We start from the raw sequence: 17,985 nt of genomic DNA, 5'->3' as shown, positions 1-17,985 counted from the left end.
TCATGTCAGAAAGATTTGTATTTGCTGCAGAATTGAAGTGAAATGGTTTTTTTCTCATATTAGTAGTTCCATGTATAAGAGAACCCACCCACACCCCTGCCCCCTGCTTCTTGTGTTACCGATTTGTGTGCGAAGAGGCCTGAGAAGGAGATTAGAATTAGTAGGATCGCAATTTCCTGGAGGGCTTGGTTTTGGGACACTTAAGGGAAGAGATGTGGGGCTTGGCAGAGGACTGAGGTTGGAAAAGCTACAACTTGTTTATGGCCATCAGTCTTCAGGGATCCTCTTGACAGCGTCTTTCCACAGGCATATATCTCATTAGTGTGTGTTTTTCTCCTTGAAGTAGAACGGAGGGTTGGGGACACAGGAGCAGAAACGTTGCTTCCCTTGAGTCCTTGTTTATGCTGGGTGGTGAGCACTGTTGCTGGTGCCCTGCTGCAGGTCTACTGCTTGAGACCTTTCTGAGCTGTTATGTTCCAGGTGAGCCTTGTGAATGGTTGAGCTGTTGTCAGCACCTCTGCTCTCGGGTCAGCGTCTGTCACCTGCCGATTCCTCTATCTGTTGCCTTCTGAATTGACCCACAGAGGGTTCTTTGTACTATTTCCTTAGATGGTTCTTGGACTGGAAAATTGCATGTGCGCCTGAGACTTGTGCTTCCAGGAAGGTGGATGGAGTGGTAGCCATTCCTTCTTGTGAATTGGCTGTGGTGTGACTCCTTTTGCTTCTCCCTTCTGGTCTCAACACTTCTGAGGAATCATCTCCTTGGCCTGGGTTTTCATCAGTGAGCTGAATCAAGCCAAGATACATGTCTGGGCAGGTTCCCTGCAGCACACACCAAAGAAAACAGCAACATGGAACAGGAGAAGTGGATTTAAACTTGAATTTCATCGGCGAGCTCAGTAAGGAAAGGAATTCTAGATTCTTGGGCCCTTCTGCTAGAGTCTTCTATTCTGATTTTATTTGTTTAAGTTTCTCTACTTGGAAGCAACAGAAATTAACTGGCTCACACAAGCAAAAAGAGTATTTATTGGAAGGATATGGGGTGGCTCACAGACTGGAAAGAAGAGCTGATGAGCTCGTCTTGAGAAAGGGCTGGAGCCAGAGCAGCCCGTGATCTGGGGAGCAGGAACCTCTTGGGGAAGAATAAACACCACCGTATCCAGTTTTGCTTCTTTCTGCTCAGAAGGCAAAGGCCAGGGAGAGAGGCCTAACCAGCCTGGCGGGGGTCAGGGAGGGGCACCTTAACTGGCTGTTACGTCCAGGCCAAATCCTGTGGAGAAAGGTGGTTCTCAGAGCCACACTGGACTGCTGTTACTCCAAGGAGGAGACAGCTGCTGGGCAGGCAGAAATAGGAGGGGCCCTTTGCCCTCACCCTCCCAGGAACAACTGGGGGACCAGGAGCAGAGATGTCTACCCAATACCACTGTCACAGTGAATTTTGTTTTATGTCAGGGGCCTAGGCTTTTTGGTGTTTTTGTGTTGAGGGCTGACCCCACTGGACTTTCTTTATCAGTGAATCACTGTTTGTGTAAGAATGTTTTTTGAGGGATCAGACCTTGTATAAAGGTTTTTCCCAAGGATTTCTCTCGGTCTGGCCTGTGCACAGAGAATGGAGGGGGGCGGTTTCCAGAATGTCCATTTGGCCAAGAGCAGCTGAAGGTGCTGTCTGTTACACAGGAGTGCTTTCCTGTGCCACGTGTGAGAAAAATGCCCTCTAGGGAGTGGCCTTTTAGAAGTACCTAATATGGAAGAGGATTGAGAGTTTATTACCAGAGCTAGAGAGGCAGTTTTTTTGTTTCTTTGGTTAGACTTACTTAGACACTACCCACAGTCACTAGGAGCTGACCAAGATTGTGTGTGTGTGTGTGTGTGTGTGTGTTTTGGGATTGATGTCTCCAGATCTTGCGTGTAGGCCTCCTGATTCCCTGTCCACGTCCCTGCCACCTCCCCCAGCAGCCCTAGTGTTGAGAGCCAAGTACTCTTTGTTAATTGGCTTTTCTCCCTTCTTGCCAGGTGCCTGCCTGCAGATGGTGTCCATTGTCAGTGCTGTCCAACGTGTGCCAGGCTGATCCATGGTCACTTTCCGGGATGGCAGCAAGGTGACTTCAGCTGAGGATGACCCTGACTGAAAGGCTGCGTGAGAAGATATCTCAGGCCTTCTACAACCATGGGCTGTTCTGTGCGTCCTACCCCATCCCCATCATTCTCTTCACGGGGCTCTGCATCTTAGCCTGCTGGTATGTTTCCAAGTTGCCCTGGATATGGGGGGCCAGTGCCTTGGCACAATAGATTTCCTAACCCTGACTGTTCAGTAGCCCTTGCACCGTGTGCTTTTTACACAATGGAACTTGAGGCTCATTGGATCTGTCAAGTGGAAAGCTCTAGTCCTGGGGTGTTTAGCCACGACAGTAAAACAGTCCAGGCTGGCCCTGACTTGGTGAGTCACCAGATTTGTTCACATTGCTGGTAATCTGTCTCAAAATAACGTTTAGATGTTTCTAAGAAACTGCAAGATAATTGAAAGCATGATCTTTTAATTTTCCTTCTCAACAGTGGCAGCTTCCTTTTGGTACCTGGTTAAGAGCAGGAGCCTTGGAATGTTGCAAGGCAAAGTCCATTTGAACAGTTCCTTGGACACTGTCTTGTAGGCTAACCCCAGAGACTTGGTTTTCTACTCTCTAGTCATTTTCTTGTGTTCATGTGGACCCTCCTTCTGACCTCTGGTTGATATTTGGGGCCTGCTGTGCTCATCAAGGACTGTTGTGACTGTCATTCTGTCATAGGGCCCCATAGAGCCCTGAAGAGTGTGGCTGATGAGGACATTGTGAAAGGAGACGTTTGATGTAAGATGATATCCAATGGTCCCCTTGGCTCTCAAACACTGACACTCATGAAAAGAGCCTAACTGATTATCTTTGTCTCTGGAAAGAATTATGGTTTCCAGATTCATTGTACATCTAACGTTTATAGATGTTTTCAGTGCTGTGCTGGAAGAAGGATGGTTCAGGACTGAACTCGTTATTCAGTTGTTAATGATCGCAAGTTCTTCCCTAATTAGGACAAGGAAAGATGAGCATATTCATTGAGAATTTCCTGCTGGGTGCTGTGTTGGTGCTTCAGGTATCTAATTAAATGTCTCGTTAATCCTCATAAAAACCTTGGGAAGTGATCCAGTTATATTTCCATTTAACCAGTGGGGGATGGAGGATTAGAGGCCTGCCTGGTCTACACAACTAATAAGTAGGGAAACTGGGGTTCAAATCCAGCTTTAAAGGGATTCTGGTGCCTGCACCTGTGGCACTCTGTTCCCCCTGGCTCTTCTCACTCTGGCTCAGTGTATTTGTACTGATGTTTAAACTTTGTTAATTTGTGTTGTACAAGATTAGACACTTGTAGCTCTGTCCCGTAACTGATGAATTAGGAGTGTTCTGAGAACCCAGCTCTTGGATTTGCTCGGTTTTTTGTCCTGTAGGTTAATTGACCCATCTGCCTCTTTCAAAATCATACTTTTCTAGGCCTGGCCCATATGCTAGGGCAGCGGTTCTTAAACCTGAGCTAGCATCAGACTTACCTGGAGGGCATGTTAAGCAAGGTTGCTGGGCCCTACCCCAGTTTCTCATTCATCAGGTCTCGATAAACCCAAGAATGTGCATCTCTAAACAAGCTCCCAGGCCTGGGGACTACATGCTGAGAACCACTAGGCTGTGTGTCTTTCTTGAAAATTTCTCTGAAGTTCTACCGTGTCTCAGCTGAAAGTATTTTCTCTTTTATTCTAACTTCTAGAGCAGCAGTTTGCGGTGACACTTATGGGTATCATTACGCATATTGCCTTCTGTTAGAGGTGGGTGGGGTCCTGCTCCCCTTCATACATTCTCAGTTGATAGCTTCTTTATATGTGTATGTGTATGGTGAGTAAATATATAATGGATGAACACATTGAATTAAACTTGTGTTCTCTGTGGCAGGGGTCCCCAACCCCTGGGCCACGGACCAGTACGGCCTGTTAGGAGCTGGGCCACACAGCAGGAGGTGAGCGGCAGGTGAGCGAGCAAAACTTCCTCTGCGCTCACCATCGCTCGCATTACCGCCTGAACCACCCCCACCCACCCCCACACCGGTCCATGGAAAAATTGTCTTCCACGAAACTGGTCCCTGGTGCCAAAACGGTTGGGGACCTCTGCTCTATGGGCAGTGTAAGTTGAGGAGGTGGTTGTGATTCCCCTTCCACAAAGATGGCTCTAGCTACCGGAAAAGGGAAGGATGTTTCCTCTTTGCCATTCATCTTCTGAGGATTGGATTTGGCCAGCTGGGACCAGGCAGCTTCCTGGACAGGGAAAGTAGGCTATGTGTAGCAGCTGCAGTTGTAGCTGGGTGCAATTGGCCTTTATCTTTGAATGAATAATTTGATATCACACAAGTGTTTCAAAACAGATTGTCCTTGGATTTATGACTTGGGGGCCTCTGGTATGAAAACTTTATGAGATGGCTAAGGTCTCAAGCGTGGAAGACTCCTTCTCGACTCTGGGTGAATTAGAATGGAATGGAGGATGGGGGAAGAGGCAAATGTGATAATAACAATATTTAACAACCAGTACAGCCCAAATGCAGCCAAGCTGGGCAGACACCTGTCTTACATCCCACAGGTGTCTTGGCTGAACATCAGTCCTGAGAAGGGAGTGGGTGAGCCTCAGTGTAGGACTGGGCTGATAGGAGGGAAAGGAAAACTAATCTTCACTGAGCACTGGCTTTGTGGTCAGGTGCTTCCACACACAGTGTTTCATTTGGTCGCCTAACATCCTTGGAGGAGGTGGTTATTCCCTAGTTCTTTTGCTGATGATGAAACTAATGTGGAGAGATAGTAAGTGGTATGTGCTGCAACTGGCCGGTCTGTGTGGCAGATCCAAATCTGTACTTTCTCCACTTCGCTGTGGCGACATGAACTTTATGAAGAACACTGTTTGGTGCTGATACCTTTCGCTGCAGGGAGTCTGCTCCTTGAACGAGAAGCCTCAGAAAGAGAATCTCAGTTGCAGTGGGCCAGGGACAGGGCCTGGCGGGATCTGCCTAGACAGAGGATAGAGAGGCTTTTTGAAGCAGTGGCCCTACATAACAGAAGTTGAGGAGAGAGCATAAAATTGGGTTTTACAGCCACCTCAATAAAGATTGCTATAATATATGCCAAGAACTGTGCCAGACCAGTGACGCAGAACATAGTCCCTCCCACAGTCTCGGCCTGAGAGAGATAACTTCAGTGCCATTGGGTACTGTGCATAGCACATTGGACCTAACCTTGGTGCAAAGGGAGACAGCGTTACGGAGGCTTCCAGGGAGGAGAACACCTGAGCCGAGCCCTACAGGAAGAATAGGTGGCATCTTCCTTGCCTCCTTTCCTGTTTATGGTTGTGTTCATTCAGCTCGCCGCTCTCCCAACAAAAGCACAGGGAGGCTCCGACCCTGGCGCACCCTTCTGAACCTGCTGCCTCTTGTGGTCCCACTCTCTAAGGGCACTGTGGTTTCCTCTTATCTTTACAGCCACCCTGTACTGGGGTGTACCGTCACATTCTTAATGCTGTGTACTTACTTTTTCAAACCAGCATCTTTGTTATGTGATTGTAAAGGAATTTAAAATTTTTCTTAAAATCTGATTGGCTCAGGAGAAAATTTCTAAGGCTAGATGAAGTCCCTCAGCCACCAAAGATGATAAAGGTTGTATCAGAAAATCCAGAGATTCTGGGCCTTTATGGACAGGAGACCAGATATTGTGGACCCAGGGCACAAGCCTCGCTATCCTCTTCTGTATGGGAAGCTTTTCTATCCAGAGCATCTCCCCTTCTGCCAGAGCTTCAGGTTGCCTGCAGAAAATAAAGTGTGGTTAATAGGTAGGTTTTTTTTTCATATTCTGTAATTTTTTTAAAATTGAAGGATAGTTGATTTACAATGTTGTGTTAGTTTCTGGTGTACAGCAAAGTGATTCAGTTATATATATATACACAAATTCTTCTTCATATTCTTTTCCATTATGGTTTATTATAAGATATTGAATATAGTTCCCTGTGCTATACAGTAGGACTTTGTTTTGTCTATTTCATATGTAGTAGTTTCTATTTTCTAATCCCAAACTCCTTATTTATCCCTCCCTGACCCCCCTTTCCCCTTTTGTAACATATGTTTGTTTTCTATGTCTGAGTCTGTCTCTGTTTCATAAATAAGGTCACATTTGTGTCATATTTTAGATTCCACATATAAGTGATATCATAAAGTGTTTGTCTTTCTCTTGCTGACTTCACTTCGTATGATCATCTCTAGGTCCATCCATGTTGCTGCAAATGGCATTATTTCATTCTTTTTTTATGAGTAGTATTCCATTGTATATATTTACCACATCTTCTTTATCCATTCATCTGTCAAGACATTTAGGTTGTTTCCATGTCTTGGCTATTGTAAATAGTGCTGCTGTGAACATAGGGGTGCATGTATCTTTTTGAATTTTGGTTTTCTCCGGGTATATGCCCAGGAGTGGGATTGCTGGATCACATGGCAACTCTATTTTTGTTTTTTTAAGGAACCTCCGTACTGTTTTCTGTAGTGGCTGTACCAATTTACATTCCCACCAAGAGTGTAGGAGGGTTCCCTTCTCTCCACACCCTCTCTGGCATTTATTGTTGGTGGATTTTTTGATGATAGCCATTCTGACTGGTTTGAGATGGTACCTCATTGTAGTTTTTTTTTTTTTTTTTTTTTTTTTTGCGGTACGCGGGCCTCTCACTGTCGTGGCCTCTCCCGTTGCGGAGCACAGGCTCCGGACGCGCAGGCTCAGCGGCCATGGCTCACGGGCCCAGCCGCTCCGCGGCATGTGGGACCTTCCCAGACCGGGGCACGAACCCCTGTCCCCTACATCGGCAGGCGGACTCTCAACCACTACGCCACCAGGGAAGCCCTCATTGTAGTTTTGATTTGCATTTCTCTAATAATTAGTGATGTTGAGCAGCTTTTCATGTGCTTATTGGCCATCTGTATGTCTTCTTTGGAGAAATGAGTAGACAGCTTTTAGTAGTTTTATTAGATACTCAGATTCCATTTAACTGCTTACCTTTATTGTACCTGGAATGAGAGAGTTGTTCAGCTTGAACCGAAAGGACTGCTGCTCTTGCTACCTCTATCTGGATCTAGCAGCTGCCTGGGCTGTGTTCATCCCACTGGATCACCCTGGGAGCCATAAATGCTCTTTCCTCTGGGAAAATCTGATGAAACTTGTAGCAAGTAGGCACTGTGGCAAGAGGTATCTGTTTACATTTCCTAGAAGTTAGGCCACCAGGACCAGAGGTGTGGCTCAGCAGCAGTCCAGCAAGGCAGAGGGTGCTGTTTCTTGGGACCTGTCCTGGGAAGTGGTAGGTATGCTGTGGAATGAAGGAAGAGTGTCTGGGTGCCAGGCCAGCTTAATTGCCCTATGTGTGGGTCAGAGGTTAATGTGAGGAGTCATCAGGTCACCTGTGATTTCATAACCTGCCTGGTCATGGTTAGAGAGGGTGGATTTTAACTTGGAGAGCAAGTTGGAATCATGATGAGACCATTCCAGACCTCCTGAAGGAGGATAATCCTACAACCTGTGTGGGTATCTGAGAGCAGACTTGATCCCTTCCTCCTCCTTTTTCTCTGGAGGAAAGCAGCACCTTCAGGCTGAGGCTGGACATCTCAGTTGTGGTGGCCTCCGCTCTCAACCTCTCTCCCTTGTCTGCCTACAGCTCAGGTTTCCCCACGATCATCGTGACCCCTTTGTGGGTGGGCACACAGGAGACTATGGAACAGGCTCCCTCTTTTTGTACCTATGTGGCCACTCTCTGGACACATTTATATTCCATTTAATGAACAAGAAAGAAATCTGAGTAACTGAAGCCCTGTCTGCACCTGTGCTTTGGAGAGCTGGGCTGGATAGCTGAGAACAAAGTCCCAGAGCACCACTGACCTCTGCCCCAAAGCCTAGACTCAAGAGCCCAGGGGACCAGCTCCAGCAGCTGCTCCTGGGTCTTGTTCAACATTCCAAAGCCAGAGCCTCCCTCCAAGCAGAAGTTACCCCTGACCTCACACACGAGCTCTGGAAAAGCTCTGAAAGGCTTGTAGGAGATCAAATACTGCTTTATCACCCCAAATTTCCTCCAACCCCAAATTTCCTCCAACAGAAGAGAGATCAGGAGATCTCAGAAATTTCCCTTTATAGTCTTCCACTACCCCACCCCTAGTCCTGTATTGTTCTCCCCTGAGAAGGGAAGAGAGAAAACATGTCCCACTCCTGATGTCTCCAGAGAGGTGTCCTGTGCCACATCTCTTGAGTGTCATTTTTCTGGTTGCTCTTCCTGTATGTCTTCAGTGTCTCCTGAGCTCCCATCACAGATGACTAGGAGTGAGAATGGGAGGAGATGTAGAGCCAACATCATCATTTGTGGGACCCAGTGCAACATGGAAATGCAGAGCTGCTGCTTCAGAAAGCAGGGGAAACGTACTGTTAAACGTACTAAAATATGCTCGGATGGGAGTGGATGAAAGGCTTCCTCCTGCCAAAATGCCCATCAGATTGCTGTGGTGCAGCCAGCCTGGGATAGGCGATGGCCAGTGCCTCAGCCTGCTCCAGGACACTGCGGGGTATGCACTTCTGAACAGCCCTCCATGTTTTGGTCAGGTGCCTGCAGGGGGCAGCAGCAAATGGATACCTGGACAGGGAGGGGAAGGCCAGATCCTAGGATGCAAGTTAGCAGTGGAGCTGGTGGTCAAGCTCCTGTCCCGGGGAGGAGGGACCACCTGTGAACCTACACTCCAAATCCTCAGCACATGCTCCATTGTGATGGACTTCATTTACAAAACACAAGTTGAAATGTAGATTTATTAAGAATTTCCACATATGGTGAGAATGTAAATTGATACAGCCACTATGGAAAACAGTATGGAGGTTCCTTAAAAAACTAAAAATAGAACTACCATACGACCCAGCAATCCCACTACTGGGCATATACCCAGAGAAATCCATAATTCAAAAAGACACATGCACCCCAATGTTCATAGCAGCATTATTTACAATAGCCAAGTCATGGAAGCAACCTAAATATCCATCAACAGAGGAATGGATAAAGAAGATGTGGTACATATATACAATGGAATATTACTCAGCCGTAAAAAGGAACGAAATTGGGTCATTTGTAGAGACATGGATGGACCTAGAGGGTGTCATACAGAGTGAAGTAAGTCAGAAAGAGAAAAACAAATATCATATATTAACACATATATGTAGAATCTAGAAAAATGGTATAGATGATCTTACTTGCAAAGCAGAAATAGAGATACAGATGTAGAGAACAAATGTATGGATACCAAGGGGGAAAGGGATGGGGTGGGAGGAATTGGGAGATTGGGATTGACACATATACACTATTGATACTATGTATAAAATAGATAACTAATGAGAACCTACTGTATAGCACAGGGAACTCTACTTAATGCACTGTGGTGACCTAAATGGGAAGGAAATCCAAAAAAGAGGGGATATATGTATACGTATAGCTGATTCACTTTGTAGTACAGTAGAAACTAACACAACATTGTAAAGCAGTTATACTCCAATAAGAACTTTAAAAAAAAGAAACCTTGCATTTTGCTTTTTTTTTTTTTTTGCGGTACGCAGGCCTCTCACTGTGTGGCCTCTCACTGTGTGGCCTCTCCCGTCGCAGAGCACAGGCTCCGGACACACAAGCTCAGCGGCCGTGGCTCTCAGGCCCAGCCGCTCCGTGGCGTGTGGGATCTTCCCAGACCAGGACACGAACCCATGTCCCCTGCATCGGCAGGCAGACTCTCAACCACTGCGCCACCAGGGAAGCCCTGCACCACCAGGGAAGCTTGCATTTTGCATTTTTTTTTTTTTTTTTTTTTTTGCGGTACGCGGGCTTCTCACTGTTGTGGCCTCTCCCATTGCGGCTCACAGGCTCCGGACACGCAGGCTCAGCGGCCATGGCTCACGGGCGCAGCCGCTCCGCGGCATGTGGGATCCTCCCAGACCGGGGCACGAACCTGTGTCCCCTGCATCGGCAGGCGGACTCTCAACCACTTGCGCCACCAGGGAAGCCCCCATTTTGCATTTTTGTAGAATCTTTTCCTTGGTGTTTTTCTTGAGCTTCTATTAAAAGGAATTTATGATTGTTTAAATTTTTAAACAAAACAGAAATGTAATACAAGAGTATACTGTGATGTTAAGAGGGTGGACTCTGGGGCCAGACTGCCTGTGTTCACATACTGGTTCTGTCACTTTCTTGGGGGCTAGAGGGGATATAGCTTCTGCGTGCCTTGTTGGGTTGTGGTGAGGCTTTTGTTTTGTTTTGTTTTGTTTTAATATTTATTTATTTATTTATTTTGGCTGCGCCGGGTCTTAGTTGCAGCACGTGGGATCTTCATTGTGTCATGCGAGCTTCTTAGTTGCAGCATGTGGACTTCTTAGTTGTGGCACACACGTGGGATCTAGTTCCCCAACCAAGGAACAAACGCAGGCCCCCTGCATCGGGGGCACAGAGTCTTACCCACTGGGCAACGAGGGAAGTCCCTGTGGTGAGGCTTAAATGAGAAAAAAGATGGAAGGCACCTGGCACACAGTAGGTACTCAGTGAGAGTTAGAAACCATCATCATTGTTATAGAGACAGAAATGGGCAGGTTCACCATCAGTGATAAGAACCGTGTTGGGGTGAGTACGGGGCATTTTGGCAGCAAATAGGAGGAGGGGCCTTAACTCAGACTTTGGGGAAAGGGGAAAGACTTCCTAGGCAAATGATACTGTAGTTGAGGCCTTGAAGCTGAGTTATCTAAGAGAAGAATGAGCAAGAGTGTTCCAGCAAGTACAGAGCCTCAGAAGCAAGAGGGGAGTTGTGTGGCTCCAGGGCAAGATTGGAGAATGACTGTAAGCCACTTTAAGCATTTCAAGGCCTGTGGACATTTCCTAAGAGACTTTATCCTAAGAAAGTGGATGCTCTGGAGTGTGCTGCCCTTCTTTCTCTTCCTGCTGGAATGTTTAGACTCCTGGAATTCACAGATATTTTACATATTTCAAATCTTGAGAAACAGGCTGCCTTTAGTCAGTATGTTTTGAGCAGCTACTGTATGGAAAGTGAATGTAGATAAATAAAATGTACTGCCTGCCTTCATCTTGTAGTAGAGCTAGAGCTTCAGCAGTCTTAGCTCTGGGCCCCAGGACTCCTCTCTGCACCCAGAGCTCAGGGGTCAGCCCAGGCATTGTGCAGAGCTTTCCCCAGCAAAACCTTAGCTAAGTCCAGAGACAGCCCTTGACACCTCCCTCCAAACAGTTGAACCTTAGCTTTTGGAAGGAGCAAAAGAGAAGCAACTCTTCACATAAAAGGGATTCTCGATGGATTAATAGCTGATTTCTTCTCAGAAACCATGGAGGCCAGAAGGCAGTGGGATCACATATTTAAAGTGCTGAAAGGAAAAAAAATCAAGAGTTCTAAATTCTATAAAACTATACTTCAGGGACTTCCCTGGCGATCCAGTGGTTAAGACTGCGCTTCCAGGGCCTCCCTGGTGGCGCAAGTGGTTGAGAGTCCGCCTGCCGATGCAGGGGATACGGGTTCGTGCCCCGGTCTGGGAGGATCCCATATACCGCGGAGCGGCTGGGCCCGTGAGCCATGGCCGCTGAGCCTGTGCGTCCGGAGCCTGCGCGTCCGGAGCCTGTGCTCCGCAACGGGGGAGGCCACAACAGTGAGAGGCCCGCATACCGCAAAAAAAAAAAAAAAAAAAAAAAGACTGCGCTTCCAACACAGGGGGCACCGGTTTTTGTTTTGTATTTTTAAATATTTTTAAATTTTATTTATTTATTTTTGACTGTGTTGGGTCTTCGTTGCTGCATGTGGGCTTTCTCTAGTTGCGGCGAGCGGGGACTACTCTTCATTGCGGTGCATGGGCTTCTCATTGCAGTGGCTTCTCTTGTTGCGGAGCACGGGCTCTAGGCACACGGGCTTCAGTAGTTGTGGCGCATGGGCTCATTAGTTGTGGCTCGTGAGCTCTAGAGCACAGGCTTGGTAGTTGTTGCGCATGGGCTTAGTTGCTCTGCAGCATGTGGGATCTTCCCGGACCAGGGCTCAAATCCGTGTCCCCTGTGTTGGCAGGCAGGTTCTTAACCACTGCGCCACCAGGGAAGCCTGGGGGCACAGGTTTGGTCTCTGGTCAGGGAACTAAGATACTGTATGTGGCAGGGTGTGGGCCAAAAAAAAAAAAAATTAAACAGTGACTCTTTCAAATTGAAAAAAACAACAACAAAAAACTATACTTCAGTAATGAAAGAGAAATTAAGACATTTCCAGATAAACAAAAGCTGAGGGAAATTGTTACCAGTGCACCTACCCTGCAATTTGAAGCCATAAGAAAAAATAAACACTAGTAAAGATAATCAGTATTGTTGGTTTGGTTTGTAATTTCTTTCTTTGTCTTCTGTGATTTAAAGGGCAAGTGTATTAAACAATAATTTAAAATCTACATTAAAGAGATTAAATGTAAAGTGTAATCTGTGACAACAATATAAAAGGGGAGAGACAAGGATGTATAGACAGAGTGTGTGTATCCTGTTGAAGCTAAGCTGCTCAGACTGCATGATTTCAGTTGTCTTATTTTCATGATTGCTGATCCTTTCTTCTCTGCTCAGATTTGCTGTTGAACCCCTCTATTCAACCTATATAAGTTGTTAATAATAGAATTCCCAAGGTGACCACTAAGAAAATAACTTTTTTTTTTTTTTTTTTTTTTTTTTGCGGTACGCAGGCCTCTCACTGTTGTGGCCTTTCCTGTTGCGGAGCACAGGCTCCGGACGCGCAGGCTCAGTGGCCGTGGCTCACGGGCCTAAGTGCTCCGTGGCATGTGGGATCTTCCAGGACTGGGGCACGAATCCATGTCCGCTGCATCGGCAGGCGGACTCTCAACCACTGCGCCATCAGGGAAGCCCAGAAAATAACTTTTTAAATATGTAGAACAGGAAAGTAGAAGGGAATCAAAGTGGCACACTACAAAAAATCAATACCCCCCCCTTAAAAAAAGGGCAGCAATGGAGGAACTGAGGAACAAAAATCATATAAGACAGACAAAACAAATAGCTAAATGGCATAAATAAATCCTTCCTTGTCAGTAATCACATTAAATGTAAGTGGATCAAACTCTCCTATTAAAAGAGTGGCCAATTTGATTTTACAAAGACTTTATCTACATGCTGTCTACAAGACACTTTAGATATATACTACGCTTTTTTTTTTAACTTTTTTTTTTTTTGGCTGCACCCCACAGCATGTGGAATCTCAGTTCCCTGACCAGGGATTGAACCCATACCCCCTACACTGGAAGCATGGAGTCTCAACCACCTGGACCACCAGGGAGGTCCTTAGATATACACTACACTTTAGATATAAGAACACAAAGAGGTTGAAAGTAAAAGGATGGAAAATGATATTCCATGCTAAGCAGTACCTAAAAGAGAGCTGAAGTGGCTATATTATTATCAGACAACATTAAAAAATTTATTAGAGACAAAGAAGGACATTATATATTGATAAATGCTTCAATACAACAAGAGGATATAACCATTATAAACATATAACACCTAACAACATATCCCTAAAATATATGAAGCAAAAATTGACAGAATTGAAAGGAGAAATACACAGTTTTCCAGTAATAGTTGAAGTCTTCAATACTCCACTTTCAATGATGGCTACAAGCGGACAAGATCAATAAGGAAATGGAGGACTTGAGCAACACTGAAACCAGCTAGACCAATACATATTCTTCTCAAGTGAACATAAACATTCTCCAGGATAGACCATATGTTAGGCCACAAACAAGTCTCGGTAAATTTAAAAAGATCGAAATCATACAGAGGATCTTTTCCAATAACAGCAGAATGAAACTAAAAATCAATAATAGAAGGAAGGCTTCCCCGGCAGTGCAGTGGTTGAGAATCCGCCAGCCAGTGCAGGGGACACGGGTTCGAGCCCTGGTCCAGGAAGATCCCACATGCTGCGGAGCAACTAAGCCTGTGCGCCACAGCTACTGAGCCTGTGCTCTAGAGCCCATGTGCCACAACTATTGAAGCCTGCGTGCCTAGAGCCCGTGATCTGCAACAAGAGAAGCCACTGTGATGAGAAGCCCGTGCACCTCAATGAAGAGTAGCCCCCACTCGCTGCAACTAGAAAAAGCCTGTGCATAGCAACAAAGACCCAACGCAGCCAAAAATAAATAAGTAAAATAAATAAATTTAATTAAAAAAATAATAGAAGGAAAATTCACAAATACATGGAAATTAAACAGTATATTCTAAAACAACCAGTGGGTCGAAGAAGAAATCAGAAAGGAAAATAGAAAATACCTTGAGATGATGAAAACAAAAACACAATATACCAAAACTTATGGGATGCAGCGAAAGTAGAACTAAGAGGGAAATTCATAGCTGTATAAAGGACTGTGGACTCATATCTAGAATATATAAAGACGACTCAATTAAAAACAGTTAAAGAGTTGAAGAGGTGCTTCACAAAAGAGGATTTATCCAAATGGCTAATAAGCACATGAAAGAGTTTTCGACACTATTTGCTGTATATTAAAACCACAGAGAGATACCACCACCTCCTCCTCTAAATGGTTAAAATTAATTGGACTGACAATATCAAGAGGTGACAAGGATTTGAAGCAGTTGAAACTCCTATCACACTGCTGGTGGGAACATAAATTTAAATAACTACTTTAAATAACTACTTTGGAAAACTGGTGTTATCTACAAAGCTAAATATACATATATTCCACAACCCAGAAATTTCATTCTATGAATATACCCAACAGAAATAAGTGCTTACATAAAAATGAGTGTATACATAAAAATTACCACAATAGCTCTATTCTTAATAGCTTCAGCTGGGAACAGCCAGATGTTCCTCAACACTGGAATAGATAGATGCACTGTAATATGTTCATTCAGCAGAATAGTACATATGGAAAAGAATGATCTGCTACATGTGCCACTGTGGATGACTCTAGTAGATGTAATTTAAGAGAAAACAGCCAGTCACAAAAGAATACACAGTGGAATGGATGATTTCAGTTATATGCCATCAGAAACAGGCAAAACTAATTTATGGTGATAGGAATTCTAATAGCGGTTTATGGTAGTGGATACTCTTCACTGGGCCAGGGCACAAGGCCACCTTCTGAGGTTCTGGAGATATTTTATAGCTTGATCTAGGTAGTGGTTACACAGGTGTAGGCATATGTAAAAATTCATTGCACTATATACTTAAGATTTTTTTTAAATTTATTTATATTTTATTTTTGGCTGCGTTGGGTCTTTGTTGCTGCATGCGGGCTTTTCTCTAGTTGCAGAGAGCGGGGGCTACTCTTCATTGCAGTGCGCGGGCTTCCCATTGTGGTGGCTTCTCGTTGCAGAGCATGGGTTCTAAGCATGCAGGCTTCAGTAGTTGCGGCATGTGGGCTCAGTAGTTGTGGCTCACAGGCTCTAGAGCACAGGCTCAGTAGTTGTGGTGCATGGGCTTAGTTGCTATGTGGCATGAGGGATCTTCCCGGACCAGGGCTCGAACCTATGTCGCCTGCATTGGCATGCGGATTCTTAACCACTGCACCACCAGGGAAGTCCCTATACTTAAGATTTGTGCATTGTACTACATAAAAGTTAATTCTCAGTTTTATTTAAAACTGAGAATTAACTTTTATGTAGTACAATTTTTTTTTTTTCCGCACCGCGCCACATGCGGAACTTCCCCGACCAGGGATCAAAACTGCCACCCCTGCAGTGGAAGCGTGGAGTCTTAACCACTGGACCACCAAGGAAGTCCTGAAGAAAAAGTTTTAAAAGAAGTGAAACCTGAAACAAAAGCACATCCATTTGCCAACTTTTTGATGTTAGGCCAAGCTTTTTCCTTTGCGTGTGGTAGGTCCATTGACTTCTGTTCAGCCTGATCTAGTGTAAACCACACCCTCAATGTGTTTTGCACAGTTTCCATGGTCTGTCCCTTTAAATTGGAGCAATTTGCTCAGCAGTCTGAATCAGGATCCTTCTGGATTTTTGTTTCCCCAGTTTTTTTTTTTTCCTTTGGCTGTACCACGCAGCATGTAGAACTTCCCAACCAGGGATCGAACCCATGCCCCCTGCAGTGGAAGCACGGAGCCTTAACCACTGGACCACCAGGGAAGTCCCTCCCCAGTTTTTTCTTGTTGTCTTACTTATGTGTAATTTGACCAGAAGTTTGTGTAGCATCTGGCCTTTATTACATCTCCAAAAATATTCAACCAGTAAACTACTTCATAAAGTAGTTTATGCATTGGGCTTCCTGTGACTAAAAGGGAGTTTGAAAAATTCTGATCTAGAGGCTTCTGAGTTTTCTCCTAGCTCTGAAGTTTTATGACTAATATTTTGTACATTTGTACAGTTCTCCTAGCATGGAGAATTTAGTGCAACTGCAGTGGTTCCTGCGTCACTGTTACCTCAGCACAGCTTCTACCTGCCATCGTGTCCTAACTCTTCTCTCCTTTTTGTTCATCCCAGCTACCCACTGCTGAAACTCCCCTTGCCAGGAACAGGACCCGTGGAATTCACCACTCCTGTGAAGGATTACTCGCCCCCGCCTGTGGCCTCTGACCACAAGCCAGAAGAGCCTAATGAGCAGCCAGAGTGGGTAGGTGCTCAGTGTATCGCTGAGGAGAGCCCTGGGCCTTGGGTGCAGACTGGCCGAGGCAGGGGTTCTGTGAGCGAGTGAGGGTGGTCAGCTTCTGATGTGTGAATACATATACTTGAATAGCTTTATAAAGGCACAGAAAATATTCAGTTATACATTTAATATATCTAGTTATACACTCCTGTTTTGAAAGGAAACACCAAACTACATAGAAAGAAGTGTGTCTGTCCGAGAAAAGCTGGGGATTGTGGTTGCCGTAGCTGTGGACAGCTGGGTCTGGGTTCATATGTAGGCTGCTCACACACCATGCACAGGTGCCAGGCAGTGCCCTGGCAAACTGGCCATCTCCTTCTTGCGCAAGGTCGTTACGGGAACCACTGAGCATCCCTAGAGAATGTTTTATCATCAGAGTCCCAACACCATTTAATATTTGCAGTGTGCACCTAACTTTTTCAAATCTGCTAGGTCCTGTTTTATCCTCACAATCCAGTCAGGTAAAACATGCAGGTTTTGTTTATCTCTTTTGCAATTAAGGAAGCTGGGGCCCAGAGTGATGATGTACCTCAGTTTAAATTTAGTTTTCATGGGGTCAACACTGGATTAGAACTCCAGATCTCCTGACCTGAAGCCCACTGCTTCTTCTTGAATCATACTGTTCTCAGCTGACTGTCTCTGAGCTGAGCACTAACGTAAACAAGGAAGAAACAATCTTTCCAGTTGAGCGTCTGAGGTGCAGGACTTAACCCACCAGAACTCTGGACTCATTATTTGGAAATCTTCTAAGAGTGATTAGTTCGTCTCTAAAACTTTTACCTGCCAGGTATGGATGAAGTGTTCTTCCCTCATGTATTGTGCTCTGGTCCCATGGATTGGTGCTGGGCTTGCTGAGTCTGTTGTTGAGGAACAAAACCAAGCTCAGGGCACAGAGCTTTTCCTCTCCTACCTTCTCTCTGACAGTGATTACACATTCCTTCCCATTTCCTTTTTGGGTAATATAGCAGCCAGGTAACTTGTTATAAACTGTGCTCTAATGTTGCTGAAATAGAGATATATCTGGTAAGATAGGTATGTGTTACAACTACGCATGGTGTCAAGAGGAAGTACACAATCCAGGCTCAATGGTACTCTGCCCATGAAGGTCAGATGTGGCAGAAACCAGTTCTGTTGCTTCATGTCTCAGCTTGACCCTTGGCTCACTATGGAACCTTACCGGATCAAGCCTTTTACCTCCATTAACCTCATGCAGTTTTACCACATAATGGAGCTGATGGT

General features: G+C 45.3%; 1 protein-coding gene across 5 annotated transcripts in view; it reads left to right on the top strand.

The window, feature by feature from the left end:
* The window catches only part of SCAP (SREBF chaperone), an 87,190-nt gene that overhangs the window by 45,060 nt on the left and 24,145 nt on the right, over nt 1–17,985 (top strand). For 4 of the 5 annotated variants that reach the window (XM_060110147.1, XM_060110148.1, XM_060110146.1 and 1 more), the window contains exons 2-3: nt 2,014–2,237; nt 16,584–16,713. In XM_060110147.1, the coding sequence (XP_059966130.1) occupies nt 2,116–2,237; nt 16,584–16,713 (252 nt within the window). In that variant the 5' untranslated portion in view covers nt 2,014–2,115. Of the gene's footprint in view, nt 1–878; nt 900–2,013; nt 2,238–16,583; nt 16,714–17,985 lie in introns of those variants that run through there. The other variant, XM_060110145.1, reaches the window with a different exon arrangement.

Source organism: Mesoplodon densirostris, chromosome 10, assembly GCF_025265405.1.
Source record: "Mesoplodon densirostris isolate mMesDen1 chromosome 10, mMesDen1 primary haplotype, whole genome shotgun sequence".
NCBI lineage: Eukaryota > Metazoa > Chordata > Mammalia > Artiodactyla > Ziphiidae > Mesoplodon > Mesoplodon densirostris.
The sequence above is the reverse complement of the archived record's forward strand: the minus strand, read 5'-3'. Positions and strand labels throughout refer to the sequence as shown.